We start from the raw sequence: 21,182 nt of genomic DNA, 5'->3' as shown, positions 1-21,182 counted from the left end.
TTAAACCTCTTAGTGTTTACCTCTTAAGATGTGTCCCCACATAGCCAACGACACTCTGCCAGGACCACCTCAGACTTTAAACCTCTTATTGTTTACCTCTTAAGATGTGTAGCCAACGGACGTCGATCGATGTGAATTTATTTTGAATCGATGAGAATTGACGTCGATCGATGTGAATTTATTTTGAATCGATGAAGATTGACGTCGATCGATGTCAATTTATTTTGAATCGATGTGGATTGACGTCGATCGATGTGAATTTATTTTGAATCGATGTGGATTGACGTCGATCGATCGACGGCCGTCGACTATATGTGGACACACCAACCTAAACACACCTTTAAAGTGAAACACACCTTTAAGGTAAACACACCTTTAAAGTGAAACACACCTTTAAGGTAAACACAAAAGGTGTGTTTACGACTGGAATTCGTTCAATGCAAATTTATTGCGAATCGACGTCCATTATACAATATTTTTCTTAGTATAAATGTCTCTTGTCAAGTCCTTCTGATAGGTTGCCATTATTAGGGTTTTAACTATTTCTTAAGATGCAATACAGGTGGCGCATTTACTTGCCTTCAACAATCATTTGATCGGACCGTTACTGGACCGTGACTGGACCTTGACTGGCACTATAGTGTGAATCAAGCTCTTCTAGTTTACTTCCTTGATCACAAAGGTTACCTAATCTTACTGCCTTACTAACTTGGTAGTTAAGAGCTTCCTCATTTTGACATCTCTTCTTTCTATTCCTCTTACAATCCAGTGTTTAACCTCTTTTTCTGTACAGAATTATCTTCCCTGCCTATCATGTTTGCAGAATTTCTGTATCTTCTTTTTTTTCTGTTTCTTCATCTACTTCTTCCTCTTCTACGCCTGCTTGTTTTTCTTCTACTTCTCAGACTTATGTGGCGTATGGTACAGGTGGGCCAATAAATGGTACGTTTTTTAGGTGGGCGAATAAATGGTACACTTACCCTAGATAGATAGATACCTATACAGGGTGAACATGAAAAACTTTACCAAAATACCTATATCATGGTACATTGCATATTTTAAAAAATGATCGGCGTTCATACAATTTTCCCCAAATCCTTTAACTTAATAAATAAATAAATAATTAGCTAGGGATAACGTAACTTTGACAAGAAGTGGTAGAGTTTCCAAACCTCCTGAACGATATACTCCATAATAATTTGTCACATATGTATTTTTTATTTTAGTTTGGGAGGTATGTAATATTTTCGGACTGGTTCAACACTTCAGCCAGTTCGATTTGACATTCAAAGATTCATTCTCCATCTGAATTTGATTTTGAATCGAGAAATAAACTTGCTCTCATTTTGCATCTGATTTGTCTTCTAGATATTATAATTGATGGGTGATTCTATTTATTCTATTTTCTATGTAGAAAATGTCCTAAATGGGTAGGTAAAATATCTACATGAAAATGTGGGGGGGAAAATTGTTCAAATGTTTCCCCATCAATAAAGAAAAATCCGCCCCGGGCGGGAATCGAACCCGCGGCCTAGCGCTTACAAGGCAGACGCACTACCAACTAAGCTAACTAGGCTGGCACACATAGTTTTAATTGGCCTCTGATATTTGTCTTCATTTTACCTCCCGCCTTCTTTGCCGTTTTGTTCTTTGTCTTTCTTCTCTTTTCTCCTCTTCAATTTATAAGTTTTGAGTGCGTTTCTACAGGGTTGTACGTGTGTAAACTTTGAGAGTTGTTGTTTTAGCGGCTTTAGCTTTCGCCGAATGGCGATAGCAGAATAAAGATATATTTTTGTATCAGCTATACACCGGGGTGATGGTCTCTAGCTCTAGCCATGTTAAAGTGGCTGGCTCGTCCTGAACCGCAGTCAACCATCGTGAGAACTTATGCTTGGTCTTTAAAAGCAGAGAGAACCCTTTGAGATTGACGTCGATCGATGTGAATTTATTTTGAATCGATGTGGATTGACGTCGATCGATCGACGGCCGTCGACTATATGTGGACACACCAGCCTAAACACACCTTTAAGGTAAACACTCCTTTAAAGTGAAACACCTTTAAGGTGTGTTTCGACTGGAATTCGTTCAATGTAAATTTATTGCGAATCGACGTCCATTATACCATATTTTTCTTAGTATAAATGTCTCTTGTCAAGTCTTTCTGATCGGTTGCCATTATTAGGGTTTTAACTATTTCTTAAGATGCAATACAGGTGGAACCCAGTGGCGTAGTGTGGTCTAAATTCAAGTGTATGGCGTTGTAGCGCTCATGCACAGGTCTACCAAGTCCCATCAAAGTACATGCCATTAATATTTATGAGAACTAGAGTGAACTTTTGAGTTGTATGGCCGCCATACACGCCATACATACACGCTACGCCACTGGTGGAACCTACACGATGTACATTTCGCTTAGGAGACAATACAACCTTCTCAACAATACAGAACTTTTCCCTTGGTCATCCATTTTACAAAGAACCAATTGAACAGGTGAACAGAGTGTCAAGGGTTTTCTTTGATGTCACCTATTTGATTTCTACCGCAATCAACTCGACAATAAACTGAAAACTTTGTTGTGAGATCGGGCATAATACACACACCTTGTTGTAAAGAAATCAATATCATTAGGAACCAATCTTACTAATATAGGTACACCTTTTTATTTAAACTCTTTGATGTCACCTATTTGATTTCTACCGCAATCAACTCGACAATAAACTGAAAACTTTGTTGTGAGATCGGGCATAATACACACACACCTTGTTAGTAAAGAAATCAATATCATTAGGAACCAATCTTACTAATATACACCTTTTTATTTAAACAAATCCATTTCACAAAGAACCAATATATTATCTTCTTATTAGTACTTACTAATAATACACCTTGTTATAAGTTGTTACACGGAAATCCATTTCACAAAGAACCAATATATCTTGTTACATACTTAGTACTTACCTTGTTATAAGTTGTTACACGGATATCCATTTCACAAAGAACATCTCTTACTAATTCACCACTCTTAACATTTCTTTTCTTCAAAGGTCGCCGACGTAGACTAGGGTTTGGGGCTAAAGGCAAATCTTCGTTTACAGTGCATCGTAGCGAGGAAATCTTGCCGGGCGGGTTGCCAGCGACCAGTAAGCCGCTGGTTAAACAAGCGTCCAGTGTGTCTAGCGATGGCGACAATACGGCAGCTGACGCGGAAAGGTTAACCAGATTTTATATTCTCTATCTGACGCGAGTGTTTCAAACAAGACGGAGAAAGACGTGGGAATTGTAGGACTCGATCTTGAAAATAGGGGGGAAAATGATCAAAAACGGAATCATACCCTCTAAAAACAATCTTTTTTTTTTAATTGAAGGTTTTAATGAAGATTGAATTGAATTGAATAACCGAAAGAATTTCTACAAAATGTTCACCTCGATTTTTACGTGTTTTATATGTAGGTAGTTGGTTACCATACAGAAATGACAAAAAACAAAAAACAAAACAAAAGTAGTTAAAAAACAAAAGTAGAAGCAAAAAGTAATAAAAATGGAAATGACTAAAATGCCCCTTTGGTCTTGCAATCTTTTCCAAAATTATCATTCTTATTGAAATTACCTACATTACCTACTTTCTGGATTTTCTAGGTTTAACAATGGACATGATAAATCATAGATTAATAGTGGTACGTCTTTCTAACAGTCTCAATTGAAACACTCAGTAAAAGATATGACAGAGAAAAAAAAGACACACAAGTTGATACCCTCTAAAAAAGGATCATTTTTTTTTATTTTTTTTTTATTTTTTAATTGAAGGTTTTAATAAAGATTGAATTGAATTGAATAACCGAAAGAATTTCTACAAAATGTTCACCTCGATTTTTATGTGTTTTATATGTAGTTGGTTACCATGCAGAAATGACGTTAAAAAACAAAAGTAGAAGCAAAAAGTAATAAAAATGGAAATGACTAAAATGCCCCTTTTGTCTTGCAATATTTTCCAAAATTATCATTCTTATTGATATTACCTACATTACTTTCTGGATTTTCTAGGTTTAACAATTGACATGATAAATCACAGATTAATGGTGGTACGTCTTTCTAACAGTCTCAATTGAAACACTCAGTAAAAGATATGATAGAGAAAAAAAAAAGACGCACAAGTTGAAAGCAAAACCCAAAAAGTCAAGCGCCAAATCTGGGAAGAGACCAAAAAATACCACAGCCAAACATTTGCTCGAAATAGATCCTAGAAACAAAGCTGCTTTCTACCAATAGTAGATGTGGGTTGATTTAGTTTAGGTGCTGCCCGATTTAATCTTAAAAAGTCAAGCGCCAAATCTGGGAAGAGACCAAAAAATACCACAGCCAAACATTTGCTCGAAATAGATCCTAGAAACAAAGCTGCTTCTACCAATAGTAGATGTGGGCTGATTTAGGTGCTGCCCGATTTAGTCTGGGACTAGTTGCAATAGCTGGGAACACATGTGACGTCATTGTATACCTACCTGTTTGTTGCTAAATTCACACTTATAAACCACTTTCAGAACAGCATAGGAGGACTGATTCTGACCTATTTGAAAATTGGAACTATCAAACGAAAAAGAGAATTATTGTTGAAAGTAATGTCTTTTCGAGGCACATATATTTAAAGATACGTATGCACAATGAAAGAGGCAATCATTGAAGAAATGGAGACCTTTTCAAAGACACTTGCCTAAATTTCAAAGATATTTACAAATGGCTGATTATAATTATGCAAAGCACAAGAACATTATTTGTTAATGATTCCCCAAATGATCTTAGAAGCCTCAAAATACCGAGGCGTCCCAACAAAGCTCAAAGTCTACAAATTTGTAAAATATCTAATTTGATGGTTCCAATTTTTTCTAATTCCAAATTTGTAAATAGCTTCAGCGTGTACAACATATACATAGCCATTGACTTCCCCCTTTTATGTCACGAGATACCAGATACCTGTTCTTTTGCCTATCTGCTTCTACTAGTTTACTTCCTTGATCACAAAGGTTACCTAATCTTACTGCCTTACTACTTCCTCATTTTGACATCTCTTCTTTCTATTCCTCTTACAATCCAGTGTTTAACCTCTTTTCTGTACAGAATTATCTTCCCTGCCTATCATGTTTGCAGAATTTCTGTATCTTCTTATTTCTCCTCTTTCTCTCTTCGACTTCAAGACGAAATGTCCTCTACCACGTAACTGGGCTTTGATCTTTCAAACACTATTGGCGAAGTTTCAATTTTCAACAACTTACTGGAACTATTAATGAATCAGAACGAAACTACCGGAACACTTGTAAGTATCCATTGTTAAACATAAGCTACTTAAGTAAAACATAACTTACCGGAATAAACTGAGTGATTTCTCTGAGTGATGCATAGAGGAGTATCCGGAGGAAATGGAAGAGGACGAGGCGACCCAAGCGGACAACTTTGTCAACAACCTCAGCTTTGACTCCACGACCAAAAATGTCAACAGGTACACCAACAACAGTATCAACAAAGATAAACTGTATTGTAGTTTCGTTAACATCTCCAACAACTATGTCACCGAAATATTCACTAATTACACTTTATTTAAATAACAGTTTTATAAGTTATAATAATAAAGTCCTACCACCCTCAATCTGTGTTTCGATATTGAGTTGACGATTCTTTAATTTACTTCCCACTTTACTTTGTTTTCTTGTCACTTTTTGTGTTATGATTTGACCCTAATTAAAAATTAGTGACCTCCCTTCCTCTTTATTTGATCGTGGACTTGCTTTTGATTTTGAACCCTCTACCCCAAAATCCTCATTTCGCGTCTCTTTAACCCTCTTGTTTTACGGTTTTTGATATCCGGCACACTTGCTGTGCTGTGCCATCATTCCTTCCCTCTCCCAGTTTGTTTTAGTTCCCCCGATTGCATTTGTTTTACCTGTGAATGCAATCCCTTATTTTCCAACCCTAGCTAAACCGTACCCTCACATGATTTTACTGTGTGTCATCTAAATCCATAACTTAAACAAGATCTGTTGATGAAATCTAACAATTGGTTCGTAACTCTCGTGTTCCCCCGATTGCATTTGTTTTACCTGTGAATGCAATCCCTTATTTTCCAACCCTAGCTAAACCGTACCCTCACATGATTTTACTGTGATGTCATCTAAATCCATAACTTAAACAAGATCTGTTGATGAAATCTAACAATTGGTCCGTAACTCTCGTGCAATATAACGAAAACCTGTATTGTCTTTTGGTAACCCATAGTATTTAGCGCCGCAAGCATTTGTACATCCATAGAGCATTTGGCAAACTAACCATTCCCAACTTTTCATTAGGGTATTTTAACTTTTGCTATGAAAGCGTTTTTTTTTTTGGTTTTTGTTTGTACCTACATTTTTTTGTTTTGATTTGTTTTTTCCCACTTTTTTTTGTCGCTCTCTAAACCTCTCACACACAAAACACCCGGAACTTATCCGTGTGAGTAGAAGGCAACAGCAACAGTTTTATGTCACGAAAGCGTTCTAGCAATTCGGGCCCTAGTACGTCGTTCCAAAGGTCAGAAGAGATTACACCCCTCAGACACGGCAGTGTGCCGAGCATATCAAGCAATGAGTCTTACTCGTAAGTACATCCTACACCCTCCTACACCTCTCTGCATTTGGGAATGACCTTCGAAAAACTTCAAAGTAATGCCATGTTTCTTTTCTTTCCTCCCGTCAAAGTTCTTTTTTTATCTCCACAACCCAACACAAGTCTGTCTCTTTTTAGACCCGTCTAATCATTAGGATCAGTACACTTCCCATCTCTCTCACTCATATTATTCAACTGGTTTAACTATGATCAATAGGAATATTGTCATCTCCACTAATTTTCTTTGCATTGGTGGAGATGCTTCCGACACAAATGTAAATAAATGACAAGAAATCATCAGCATTGTTCCAATGGAAATTTTGTCATCTCCACTAACCGTACCTTTATTTATTTCCTCCACAGGTCACGGTCTGGGGCGACTACGGGCGTCTCGAGGGGAAGAAAGTGTTTATGGGCGTGGCCCAGATCATGCTCGACCAATTGGATTTGAGTAAGATGGAGATTGGCTGGTACAAGCTGTTCGGAACTTCGGCCTTGGTAAATCCTGCCGGGCTCAACTTGAGCCGACGCTCCTCATTGGCCAGTCTAGACTCGATTAAGCTGTAACCCCTCCTCCCCAAACCACGCCTACTTTCCTTCCCCTACCTGTTTTTGTAATGTACAGATCCAATTCTCTCACTCATACACATTCCATCTACGCATGATTCTTCAGTTTTCATTTCACTTTACTCTTAGCCCATGACGGTCAGTGAGAGGCGCTATCGGACGAACTAAAGGGGCCAAGTAGTGCTCCTTGCGTTACGCCACCACTGAATCGTTTAGTATTTCTTCTTTGTTCTATCTCACTCATACACATTCCATCCACGCATGATTCTTCAGTTTTCATTTCACTTTACTCTTAGCCCATGACGGTCAGTGAGAGGCGCTATTGGACGAATTAAAGGGGCCAAGTAGTGCTCCTTGCGTTACGCCACCACTGAATCGTTTAGTACTTCTTCTTTGTTCTATTTTTATTAAAAATTCTCTTCACCTCGTTCCTATTTTTCTTCTTCTCTGTGCTCAGGTTCACTCAAGAGAACATCAACCCGGTGGTGCACGCTGGGAAAGTCAAATTTCCGAACCAAGTCGACTCTCCCGATGTCTCCAAAGAGAAACGAACACGGTTCGGCCTCTCCGTGCAAAGCTACGACTATAAGACAGACGAACCTTACCCGACTCAGATTGGATTTACCGATCCCGTCCATAGCGATAGTGTAGATTCCAGTAGCTTGAATGATATCTCCAATAGCGAACATAGTAGTAGATATAAACGACACGTGTTCAACAGCTTCGACTTTCCGAGTATAGAGGAGTATCCGGAGGAAATGGAAGAGGACGAGGCGACCCAAGCGGACAACTTTGTCAACAACCTCAGCTTTGACTCCACGACCAACAACTACACGGCCAACAACGTCAACAGGTACACCAACAACAGTATCAACAAAGATAAACTGTATTGTAGTTTCGTTAACATCTCCAAGAACTATGTCACCGAAATATTCACTAATTAGCTAATTACATCTCCAAAGACGATCCCTATTATGGCTCCTCTACTAACAACAACAGCAACAAAGACAATCCTTATTTTAGCTCCGTCACCAATAACTACAACAAAGATGACTCTCACTATAGTTCCATTAACAACACCATTAACAATTACACCAGCAAGAACAACACCTCCAATAACTAGACCACTAACAACACCAAAAACGATTCCTACTTTTGTTTCACTAACTCTATCAACATCAACAAAGGCGATTTCTACTATAACTCCGTCAGTATCACTAAAAAAGACAAAGAAAATTCCAAATATGATTCCATCACCATATCCAAAAACGACTTGACTACCACGGAACTCCAAACCCTCTAGCGCGTAGCGTAGCAAATTCCAAATATGATTCCATCACCATATCCAAAAACGACTTGACTACCACGGAACTCCAAACCCTCTAGCGCGTAGCGTAGCCCCCCTAGTTGTTAATCCACCTCCCCTAACTTTGTTTGTAGTGACTATGGACACTCTTCAGCGTCGAACGCGTCGTCCATACAACATCAACATCATCATAGCGACGCGGTCAAACGCGGAACCTTCTCGCGGAGTTTATCCAACGCGGACGTACCGTCCGATGATAACGGGAAGAGTGTAGGTGAGTAGCGCAATGAAATGTCGTAGCATGTCCATTCTGTAGTAGGTATTTCCCTCATCAGATGCGCGATGAGAGATACAATACTTCCCATTTAGGTGCTGGGTCAACACGAGAACACCAGAAAGTAACCCGTTGGAGAAGAGCCCGTACCGGGCCTTCAAAGGTAGAGTTTATAATTCAATGAGCTAAATATCCTGTATGTGTTGAACATTTTTGCGAAATTTCATCAAAGTCGGACTAATTGTTCAAGAGATATGGTGAAACAGACAAACTAAAGGATCGATTTGAAACTATGAGGTCCGCCTGTCAGGTCTACCTGATAGTGTGTGTCCTCATCAGGTATCAGGTAGACCTGACAGGCGGACCTAATCAGATGTACCTGTCAGGTCTACCTGATAGAGAGTGGCTAGCCTTAGCATTAGAACTCAGTTAACATCCTCAATCTTCTCTCCCCCGCCAGACAACACCAGTCTCCGGTCCAGCGACACGCAGCTTCATCAGACCTCCATGGAGCACCATGGCGACTCGCGACGTCGCGGCGGTAAATCCTCGTCCGGCATCAAACATTCCAACTCCGGGACTAGCGACAAGAGCGGCAATTCCAGCGACCGCGGCGAACGTAGCGACCGGGAGCGAGAGAGAGGGGAGCGGAGCTCGAATTTGGGTAAAAAGAGCAGCTCCACCTCCCAGCTGAGTGCGACAGGTAAGATTTTGGGACGATCCACCACACCCCGTGTTCTCCTAAAGTCCCTAGTACCTACACACAAATACTTCCCCCCCCCCTGGGCAATTCAAATCCTCTTCCTTTCCTCCCCGACACAAACACTGCCAGGACCACCTCAGACTTTAAACCTCTTATTGTTTACCTCTTAAGATGTGTAGCCAACGGACGTCGATCGATGTGAATTCATTTTGAATCGATGAGAATTGACGTCGATCGATGTGAATTTATTTTGAATCGATGAGGATTGACGTCGATCGATGTGAATTTATTTTGAATCGATGAGAATTGACGTTGATCGATGTAAATTTATTTTGAATCGATGAGGATTGACGTCGATCGATCGACGGCCGTCGACTATATGTGGACACACCAGCCTAAACACACCTTTAAGGTAAACACACCTTTAAAGTGAAACACACCTTTAAGGTGTGTTTCGACTGGAATTCGTTCAATGCAAATTTATTGCGAATCGACGTCCATTATACAATATTTTTCTTAGTATAAATGTCTCTTGTCAAGTCCTTCTGATAGGTTGCCATTATTAGGGTTTTAACTATTTCTCAAGATGCAATACAGGTGGAACCTACGCGATGTACATTTTGCTTAGGAGACAATACAACCTTCTCAACAACACAGAACTTTTCCCTTGGTTATCCATTTTACAAAGAACCAATCAACCAATCTTACTATTGAACGATCTTACTACTCAGAGTTAACAGGTGAACAGAGTGTCAAGGGTTTTCTTTGATGTCACCTATTTGATTTCTACCGCAATCAACTCCACAATAAACTGAAAACTTTGTGGTAAGATTGGGCATAATACACACACCTTGTTAATAAAGAAATCAATTTCACTAGGAACCAATCTTGATAAGGCTTAATATACACCTTTTTATTTAAACAAATCCATTTCACAAAGAACCAATATATCTTGTTACATACCTACTTATAAGCTGTAACCCCTCCTCCCCAAACCACGCCTACTTTCCTTCCCCTACCTGTTTTTGTAATGTACAGATCCAATTCTCCAGTCTAGACCCGATTAAGCTGTAACCCCTCCTCCCCAAACCACGCCCACTTTCCTTCTCCTACTTTTGTTATGTACAGATACTTAGGTACTCCTCAACTTGACCCAATTCTCCAATCTAGACTCGATTAAGCTGTAACCCCTCCTCCCCAAACCACGCCCACTTTCCTTCTCCTACTTTTGTAATGTACAGATCCAGTTCTCCAACTTGACCCGACGTTCCTCATTGGCCAGTCTAGACTCGATTAAGCTGTAACCCCTCCCCAAACCACGCCCACTTTCTTTCTCCTACCTCTTTGTAATGTACATGTAAAATTCTCCCATTTTTAGGTATATAGTTTTTGACTGATGTTCCGGTCCTTTCCACCTTTCCCCTAAATAAAATTAAATAAAAAAAGAAAAAGGGAAAAAAAAGAAAAAGAAAAAAGGAACGGATGTTTCTGGTCCCGGTCCTTAAAAAAGAAGAAGAAAAAAGTGATAATATTTCTGGGTCCTCGAGAACCTCTTTTGTGGGTGCTTACCTTTTTCGGTGATATTATGGTTCCCTTCAAATGCATCTAAATACAGATTATTTTGAATTGGACTCTCGCTTCGTGAAAAATCTTGCTGATAAAATATTGGATATTTGCTTATTAGCTGTCTCCCTTCAATTTCCCTCAATAAAACACAAAAAGTTTCATCCCACTTTCCCACAATAAAAAAAAAAATCTCTTTCCCCAAATCAAAACGAAAAAAGTCCCACCTTTCCCACATGAAATCCAAAAAGTCCCACATCAATTCCCATTTCCTCCAGCACATGAATCCTTCTATCCCCCCCGTCCTACCCCGGTTTGTGCTAGCTGTGTTCTACCACCCAAAAAAAAAAAGTATTTGAATAATAAAAAATATAATATTATCTTTGCTTATTGCTTCCTGACCAATAAATATAATTTATTCTTAATTAAACGAACTTTTATTAAAACGTCATTGTTCATATGATTTTGTATATCAAGTTTAAACTTTTTTAAAGCCCTTTTTTTTGTTCGATCCCCCAATGATAAACTTGAATATCGATATGCTGAGTGAAATATGTAGTTTTCAAGTCCGAGAAAGCCAAATTAGACTAGAGCCTGTAGATCCCATTAGACCCGGTATAACCAGTAGAGGTACAGTAAAAGCCAACCCAGTTGGTCCATTTTTTTCCGTTGTCTTTTTTTCTTATTCCTCTTAGATTTCTCTTTAGTCTCGTTGCTTGCCTTTTCTTCATAATTATGATAATTCGTATAAGTCTTTTTTCTCTTTTTTCTTTCGTATACGGTTACGGTTATACGGTTTTCGTATTCGTATACGGTTAAGCTTATACGAAGATTCGTATAAGCTTAACCCATCCTTTAGGGCTGTCTAGCCCCTACACCTGAGCCTCGGATTGGGCTTTTTGTGTTTGGAGTTACACTGTAATTAGGAGTGTATTCAGCCTCGTGAGGACAATTCATAGCTACTTTTGAAGAGTGGCAATCAGAAATTAAATAAAAGAGCTCTCCTTCTTAATCTACTTCTAACTATAATACTTAAGCCTGATTCACACTATAGTGCCAGTCAAGGTCCGGTCACGGTCCGATCAAATGATTGTTGAAGGCAAGTAAATGCGACCGAGAAAGCCTTTGACGGCGTCCAATTGAAAGAAATAGGGTTCCCACAGGGAGGTTTGTTAGGACCTTTCCCTACATTTCAATTATTATTTGACCATTATTTTTAGCCTTTTTTCCTTAATTTAAATACTTTCCGTGTCCGTGAGATAGGCATGGTACCTACCTATCTTGTGGTGGAAGGACTGGCAGGAGGTAAACCCTCTAAACGTCCAGAAACTGGGTTCCTTCCATATCCAAGATTTAGAAATTTAGGAAGAATTTTAAAGGTGAATGAAGAGGAACAGGATTTTTGTGTTTCTTTGAATTTGAACTAGGTATGCGATTTTCTGATGCCTTTTCGTTATTTATTTCTGTGAAACTCGATGAGGTTTAAACTAAAAATGCAAATAATTCGTATGTGTGTCGCTTTTTTTTCTTGGCTTTTTGATAAACTGCGATTTCGCCATTAGATGTTCACCCACAGGGAGGTTTGTTAGGACCTTTCCCTACATTTCAATTATTTGACCATTATTTTTAGCCTTTTTTCCTTAATTTAAATACTTTCTGTGTCCGTGAGATTGGCATGGTGTACCTACCTATCTTGTGGTGGAAGGACTGGCAGGAGGTAAACCCTCTAAACGTCCAGAAACCGGGCTCCTTCCATATCCAAGATTTAAAAATTTAGGAAGAATTTTAAAGGTGAATGAATGGGAACAGGATTTTTGTGTTTCTTTGAATTTGAACTATGTGATTTTCTGACGCCTTTTCATTATTTATTTCTGTGAAACTCGATGAGGTTTAAACTAAAAATGCAAATAATTGGTATGTGTGTCGCTTTGGAACATTCTCGCGACGAATCTTTTTGATCGGACCGAAACTGGACCGTGACCGGACCTTGACTGGCACTATAGTGTGAATCAGGCTTTACTCATAATAGATTTAGCTCAGGTAAGTACGTAGATTATTGTCTAACAATTCAAAATTTATCTGTAGCCCAATTCGAGAACAAAATGTTCAAATAACCCCTGGATACTGTTGGGTAAAATTAAAATAATATGTAAAACTGGTCCTTAGGGCCGGATCCACACATGTTCGTTTTCTGTCTTTAATAAAGAGCTAATGAATGAGTCAATGTTGTACTGTGTGCTGTTTGATTCATCAATCCCTCTTGAACTGCATGTTTTTAGGAGTTGTACAGATAGAAATAAGGTTAATGAAAAATACTTTAGTAATACTTAGAAAGTAAAAAATCTCTGGCTGTCTGGTGGTCGAAGTCATTCGGGCGAAGAACCTCCAGCCCAAACCCGATTCTAAAACTCTTCCAGGTAAGAAAGAAAGTCGTTCAGCCAGCCTAGTTAGCTTAGATAGTTGGTAGTGCGTCTGCCTTGTAAGCGCTAGGCGGCGGGTTCGATTCCCGCCCGGGGCGGATTTTATCCTGATGGGATAATGTTCGTTCTCGGAACGGCTGGCTTTCTCCTATCTTGTCTTCCTTCTCTCTTCGATTTCGGGACGATAAGACCATACAGTTCCCTTTGTCAAACCTCTTTTTTTAAAAAAAAAGAAAGTCGTTGAAATGCAGGATTTTATGCCTCTTGAAAAACAACGAACGAAACAATAATCCTAGCTCTCAAGTCAGACTCCCCTGATCTCCTCATTCCGTTCAATTTTATAGGTCCATGTCAACATTAACCCCCTCGATCAGCAAAAAATAACTCATTTTGTACTCTTAATAATCATGTTTCTATGTTGGAATTGGGATTTCTAGTCACTTTGGTTGATCTGATTTGAATAGATTTTTGTACATAGTTACCTACATCTTCTGCACATAAATTTGCTAGTTTTTTGTGGTGTCAAACCTCTTAAAAAAAAAAAAAAAAAAAAAAAGTCGTTGAAAGGCAGGATTTTATGCCTCTTGAAAAACAACGAACGAAACAATAATCCTAGCTTTCAAGTCAGACTCCCCAGATCTCTTAATTCCGTTCGATTTTATAGGTCCATGTCAACATTAACCCCCTCGATCAGCAAAAAAAACTTATTTTGTACTCTTAATGATCATGTTCCTATGTTGGAATTGGGATTTCTAGTCACTTTGGTTGGTCTAATTTGAATAGATTTTGGTACATAGTTACCTACATCTTCTGCACATAAATTTGCTAGTTTTTGTGGCCCAATTGTTCCGTTGGGGACTGACTTTCTAGTCACTTTGGTTGGTCTAATTTGAATAGATTTTGGTACATAGTTACCTACATCTTCTGCACATAAATTTGCTAGTTTTTGTGACCCAATTGTTCCGTTGGGGACTGAGGCCTTTAGTTCACCGACTTACCCGTAATTTGGATCTGTTTCAGCTCCCTATGTAAAATTGTATCTAGTCACGGGTAAGAAATGCATCGCGAAAGCTAAAACACCGATCGCTAGGAGAACGCTTGAACCGTTGTATCAGAAGTCACTGACCTTCCGAGAACCCTACCAGAACTGTGTCTTACAAGTAAGTGCAACGAATCAGTCCATCTAATTATCTAGATTTATAGATGCACATAGGGTAAGTGTACCATTTATTGGGGAACTGTGTCTTACAAGTAAGTGCAACGAATCAGTCCATCTAATTATCTAGATTTATAGATGCACATAGGGTAAGTGTACCATTTATTCGCCCACCTAAAAAACGTACCATTTATTGGGCCACTTGCCCACATTTATTTTTCTAATCCTTGTCACGAAGATAAGAGAAAGACGAGATTCCTCAAGTCCTGGACATTTTCGAGGGATTTCGGTTCGTAGTGCGCCGAGAAAAAAAGGGAACGGGACCCAGAATTCGACATTTCAGAAAGCTGAGTTCATCGAAGAAGAGGAACAATAAAATTGCATGAACAATACGGGAATATTCCGTTGTTTGTAATTTGGAATCTGTTTTTTCCCCTGCTTGGTAAGAAAAAGTTTATATTGGTACACAACGTTTTTAATGTAGTTTTATTTTTTACATGTTCCTGATAGAAAGAATGAAGCTTAATGTAGAAAAAAAATCATCATGATTTGAAGTAGGATTTTGCAATGTTAGAATTTTTGAAAAATGTATAAATCAAAAATGTTTGTTTCCCACAAATCAATTGAATTGGTAGTTAGAGATAGGTACTTTTTGTTGGTGTACCCAAAATACTACCTATATCATGGTACATTGCATACTTTAAAAAAAGATCGGCGTTCATACAATTTTCCCCAAATCCTTTAACTTAATAAATAAATAAATAAATAATTGATGGGTGATTCTAATCATTCTATTTTCTATGTAGAAAATGTCCTAAATGGGTAGGTAAAATATCTACATGAAAATGTGGGGGAAACATTGTTCAAATGTTTCCCCATCAATAAAGAATGCGTTGTCGTGAATCAATCAAAAATGTTGGTTGGCTACAATCCAATGGTATTGATGATAGATATTTTGATGATGTAAAACAGATATAATTTAATTAGTGAATGAATCAAACGGCTGGCTTTCTCCTATCCTGTCTTCCTTCTCTCTTCGATTTCGGGACGATGGGACCATGGCAGTTGCAGTTCCCTCTGTCAAACTCTTAAAAAAAAAAATACCTAAATAAAAAAAAAATAATAAAGAATTGGTGAAAATTGTATGAACGCCGACTATTCTTTGGAATATGCAATGTGCCTTGTACGATAGATAAAAAAAAAATAGTAATCCATTGGGAGTAAGTAGGTATGTAGGTACCTAGGTACATAATATTTGACAATGACCCATCAATAAAGAATTGGTGAAAATTGTATGAACGCCGACTATTCTTTGGAATATGCAATGTGCCTTGTACGATAGATAAAAAAAATTAGTAATCCATTGGGAGTAGGTATGTAGGTACATAATATTGAGACAATATTTCAAGGAGCTATCGCCGCGCTGCGATAAGAGACACAATACTTCCCATTTAGTTGCTGGAACAACACGAGAACACCAGAAAGTAATCCGTAGACATATTTGCAATTGAAAAACGAGTACAAAATTTTGTCGATGGTGGGAATTGAAGCAGGGACCTTCTGCAATGCAAGCAAGTCCCGTGCCATCTTAGAATATTGTATGAACGCCGACTATTCTTTGGAATATGCAATGTGCCTTGTACGATAGATAAAAAAAAAATAGTAATCCATTGGGAGTAAGTACCTATGTAGGTACATAATATTGGGACAATGATTCAAGGAGCTATCGCCGCGCTGCGATAAGAGACACAATACTTCCCATTTAGTTGCTGGAACAACACGAGAACACCAGAAAGTAATCCGTAGAAATATTTGCAATGGAAAAACGAGTACAAAATTTTGTCGATGGTGGGAATTGAAGCAGGGACCTTCTGCAATGCAAGCAAGTCCCGTGCCCTCTTAGAACTCAGGAAGGTAAAAAATCAATTTGAATATTTTATACATTCCAAATGCTTCTCTGATCATGATCAAGTAGTACCTACCTATTTAACTGTAGGCTAAGAATAAAAAGTCCCAATACCTATCTATAAAATGTCGTTTTTGTTTTAAGTACCGAAATTTATTTACCTATGTTTGCGAAGGCACCAAAAATACGTGGATCAATCAATTTAAAGCCTTCGGACCTTCAACTTACAAATCTATTGACAGTGGATGAAAAACAAAAAAAAAGAAAAAAAAAAGCTTAACAATTGCAAAAATTCCACCTCCTTTCGAAGATAGAAAAGACAGGAAACCCGTTTCAGACCGTCGAAGAGTCCATTCACCTTTAGGAAAATTGCTATTCCTCAGCATTGGTGATTTATTAAGCTACGCTCAAACGGAGATCTTTCAAACCCATCTGTCACTTTAAATATGCCCATCTACCCTAAGTACTATCAGATTTCATTAGACATTTTGATGCCTCGTCAAAAATTTACAAATTTAATATTGAGGTAGCAACCTACATATTTCATTCAGAAAGACAAAGAAAGCAAGGTGTGAATAAATAGATGTTTTTTTTTAAGCGTTTGAGAAATACGAGCGAAAATGCCTGGGCTATTTAAACAACGAAAACACCATACATAAATGGATTAGTTAAAAATAGTAGTCCAGGCAAAAATCGCAACAAATTCAAACGTGAACAAGGGTATTACATTATTATTTTTTTTTGGGGAATACCTTTTTTTTGACATTTTTTTTTTTGATAGGAGTTATTACGTAACTTATTTTAAGATTGAATTCTACCTTTGGAAAACCTTAGAATATTTATCCGCATGAAAACAAAGCTATGAGGGGATGGGTCCTTTAATTTAATGCTTCTATTACTATAAAGGCATTACACTCATTATCTGCATACTTTTTTTAAACCCGTTTTATTATCGATAGTTTCTGGTCTCCTTCAAGAAAAAAATGGTCCTTCGGGCCAGATTATTTTTTCAAGACCATTAAAGCTAATTCAAAAGGTTGAAACTTGAAACTCATAGCACCTTGCTTTCCCGATATCAAGTTTTACAGGATGAGTATAACATTATTTTCCAATATCGCTCAAATTTCGAACTAAAGGGGCCAAGTAGTGCTCCTTGCGTTACGCCACCACTGAATCGTTTAGTATTTCTTCTTTGTTCTATTTTATTAAAAATTCTCTTCACCTCGTTCCTATTTTTCTTCTTCTCTGTGCTCAGGTTCACTTTCTAGGAATAATTTTCAATTTTTCAACCGATAGGGTGTGATCAAATGCTTTCTTGGAATCAATGTAGTCCCAAATTAAGATTTAGTTAAAACTGTTAGGACCCTGAATAAAGAAGATGAAATCTATTCATATCTAGGTACATCTCTATCGAAATCAGAGTAACAAGGTTTGTTAGGGTCCGATCTTCGTTTTGTTGTTTGATTTGCTTTCTAATTTTGTCCTTGTGTTTTGCTTACTTTATGCATGTGCCCTGTAAAAGCTGTCTTTAAATTTTCCCCCCATGCTTCATTGAATACGCTTTTTGTTTACTATCAAAAGTGATTGGTTTTCAGAAAAAAGAAAAGTTTCCAAAATGTTTTTTTGGATTATAACGTTTTCAAAGTTTGCCATTTGGGCTGTCTCTGTGTCTAATTATTTTTTGTGTTTTTGGCTGTGTTCACCTGCTTTACATTTTGTTATTTCATTAGGTAAATATTTCACAATTTAGTCATAATTTGCCCTTCAGGAACCAAATAAAATTTCAAAATTTGTTTGATTTTGAAAGCCCTTTTTTTACTGACAGAAGGTAATTAATGTTACTCGGCTGACTTGAAGCTTTAAAATGTTTTTAATGTTTGTACGTGTATTAAAATTATTTTTCGATTCTAACGTTAGATTTTGTTCGCCCCCATGGCACATTTTTTCTCCTCCCTCTTTCAAATCACACATAGGTAAATATTTCACAATTTAGTCATAATTTGCCCTTCAGGAACCAAATAAAATTTCAAAATTTGTTTCATTTTGAAAGCCCTTTTTTACTGACAGAAGGTAATTAATGTTACTCGGCTGACTTGAAGCTTTAAAATGTTTTTAATGTTTGTAAGTGTATTAAAATTATTTTTCGATACTAACGTTAGATTTTGTTCGCCCCCATGGCACATTTTTTCTCCCCCCTCTTTCAAATCACACACTCATTCAACACTTGTTTGGTCTCTTCCTAAGTACTATACCATTTTAGTCGCACTGAACTGATTGAATCTCAAATCACCAGTCAATCAAGAAAATTTCTCTATCATATCTTTTTTTTCTCTCTCTTTTACATTTTATTTAAGGCTATACCTATTCGATAATTTTTTCTTCTTTTATGATAAGAAAAAAATTTAAAATTATGGCGGACATATTGTTTCAACCCTCGATTATTTTTCACCAATGAGAATGCTAGAATTTCAAGTGGGTTGAAACAAGCTCCGCCCCTTCTTTTTTCTCTTGAGTGAAATAAATTTTATAGAAAGATAGCAAAAGTATGGAAACAAAGGTAAGATTGTGCAAGGCTCTTATGGTCGAACTTCAGTCACATTTTGATAGCTCAAATTTAATTTTTTGAAAATTGAGGATCTAAATTTCTAGGAAGAATTTTTAGAAAGAGGTCATTTATTGGGACAAAGTGGACAACTATTTTTCAATAACATCTTTCGCAAGATAAATTTTATTATTTAATTTTGAACATGTATTCGGCAGCGGCCATGGGAAATTGGGAACCCTACCAAATTCTTCTAAGTTAGATTTATAAAATTAAACATCTAAAAACAGTAAGCAAGGTCCTAACTTTCTACCTTGTTGTAACGTATTCTTATAATTTGGTGGACAAGTACATGATTTAGGAGTAGATACAAAGATATTGATTAAAAATAGCTAAAAAAACAACATTGGTCAAATAGGAAGTACCTAGGTTGTTCATGAAAAAAGCAAAGGTCCTAACATATCTCCCTGTGGGACCCCGATTGATTTATAAAATTAAACATCTAAAAACAGTAAGCAAGGTCCTAACTTTCTACCTTGTTGTAACGTATTCTTATAATTTGGTGGACAAGGACATGATTTAGAAGTAGATACAAAGATATTGATTAAAAATAGCTAAAAAAATAACATTGGTCAAATAGGAAGTAGGGTGTTCATAAACAAAAGCAAAGGTCCTAACATATCTCCCTGTGGGACCCCGATCTCTTTCAGCTGGACGCCCACCCTCAAAGGCTCTGACTCGGGCCAGTTGTCGGAATTCATCGAGGGTCTTGGGCCGGGCCAAGTGGTGGGCCGACAGGTCCTAGGGCTTCCATCCAAGGGCGAGGTGCAACTGTCGTTGAACAACGTCAAAGGCTGTCTGGTGGTCGAAGTCATTCGGGCGAAGAACCTCCAGCCCAAACCCGATTCTAAAACTCTTCCAGGTAAGAAAGAAAGTCGTTGAGAGGCAGGATTTTATGCCTCTTGAAAAACAACGAACGAAACAATAATCCTAGCTCTCAAGTCAGACTCCCCTGATCTCTTCATTCCGTTCGATTTTATAGGTCCATGTCAACATTAACCCCCTCGATCAGCAAAAAAAAAACTCATTTCGTACTCTTCATAATCATGTTCCTGAAAAAAAAAAAAAAAAAAAAAATCTCATGTCATTTATCTTAACATGGAGGTTTTATATTAAATGAAGGGAGAAAAAAGACTAATAATAATCCTCTTAAGAATTTCTCCTCTATTTTTTATCTTATTTTTCTTTTTATATTCTTGACTTTTTAATCTATACCTTATTATAAGAATGGAGAACTATCGCCTTAAAAAAAGGGTTTGGTTGGGTTTATACAACAACAAACAGACATCTATTGCCATAGCTATCTGTTTAGGATTCACTTGCAATAAAAAATGGTCCTTCGGGCCGGATCTACACATGTTTGTTTTCTTTCTTTCCAGTGAGGACTAATGCCCTCGCCTCCGCTGGGACCGGCAAAATCCTTGTCACGAAGATAAGAGAAAGACGAGATTCCTCAAGTCCTGGACATTTTCGAGGGATTTCGGTTCGTAGTGCGCCGAGACGCTGGGACCGGCAAAATCCTTGTCACGAAGATAAGAGAAAGACGAGATTCCTCAAGTCCTGGACATTTTCGAGGGATTTCGGTTCGTTGTGCCCCGAGAAAAAAAGGGAACGGGACCCAGAATTCGACATTTCAGAAAGCTGAGTTCATCGAAGAAGTGGAACAATAAAATTGCATGAACAATACGGGAATATTCCGTTGTTTGTAATTTGGAATCTGCATTTATTGTCAAGGGACTTTTCAGTCTTATTCGAGCCGTTTAAATAATAAGTTCAGGAAGGTAAAAAATCAATTTGAATATTTTATACATTCCAAATGCTTCTCTGATCATGATCAAGTAGTACCTACCTATTTAACTGTCGGCTAAGAATAAAAAGTCCCAATACCTATCTACTTAAAATGTCGTTTTTGTTTTAGCTAATTTTACCAAGTACCGAAATCTATTTACCTATGTTTGCGAAGGCACCAAAAATACGTGAAGATTTAGTTGGCAAATATCTGTTGACTTGAGAGTTGGAAATCCATTTATTATTATTAATATTTATTATTGTTTTGAA

At 37.6% G+C, this 21,182-nt stretch overlaps 2 protein-coding genes and 1 long non-coding RNA gene across 3 annotated transcripts in view; all 3 read left to right on the top strand.

The window, feature by feature from the left end:
- LOC113470344 overlaps positions 1-7,253 on the top strand; it is a 43,660-nt gene extending 36,407 nt beyond the window's left edge. Inside the window, 4 exon segments of the mRNA XM_026828714.1 lie at positions 3,045-3,279; positions 4,906-5,015; positions 5,392-5,555; positions 6,991-7,253. Coding sequence (XP_026684515.1) covers positions 3,045-3,279; positions 4,906-5,015; positions 5,392-5,555; positions 6,991-7,194 — 713 coding nt within the window. The 3' untranslated portion in view covers positions 7,195-7,253.
- A 73-nt stretch (positions 7,254-7,326) lies between these two features.
- On the top strand, positions 7,327-10,781 carry LOC113470341. The gene is made up of 5 exons (XM_026828711.1): positions 7,327-7,343; positions 7,652-8,047; positions 8,635-8,774; positions 9,235-9,527; positions 10,719-10,781. The coding sequence occupies exons 1-5, from the start codon at positions 7,327-7,329 to the stop codon at positions 10,779-10,781; spliced, it is 909 nt and encodes a 302-aa protein (XP_026684512.1).
- An 836-nt stretch (positions 10,782-11,617) lies between these two features.
- Positions 11,618-20,625, top strand: LOC113470342. The gene is made up of 2 exons (XR_003393427.1): positions 11,618-11,670; positions 20,504-20,625. It is a non-coding gene; the product is annotated as an uncharacterized LOC113470342 (long non-coding RNA).
- Positions 20,626-21,182: the final 557 nt, after the last annotated feature.

Source organism: Diaphorina citri, unplaced genomic scaffold, assembly GCF_000475195.1.
Source record: "Diaphorina citri unplaced genomic scaffold, Diaci psyllid genome assembly version 1.1 scaffold1528, whole genome shotgun sequence".
In the NCBI taxonomy this organism is placed as follows: domain Eukaryota; kingdom Metazoa; phylum Arthropoda; class Insecta; order Hemiptera; family Psyllidae; genus Diaphorina; species Diaphorina citri.
This window is presented reverse-complemented; position numbering and strand designations above follow the sequence as displayed.

Coding starts and splice junctions, on each gene's coding strand:
- LOC113470341 (XM_026828711.1), top strand. Junction 8,048..8,634: donor ACGGCCAACAACGTCAACAG/GTACACCAACAA, acceptor CTTTGTTTGTAG/TGACTATGGACACTCTTCAG. Junction 8,775..9,234: donor TGATAACGGGAAGAGTGTAG/GTGAGTAGCGCA, acceptor CTCCCCCGCCAG/ACAACACCAGTCTCCGGTCC.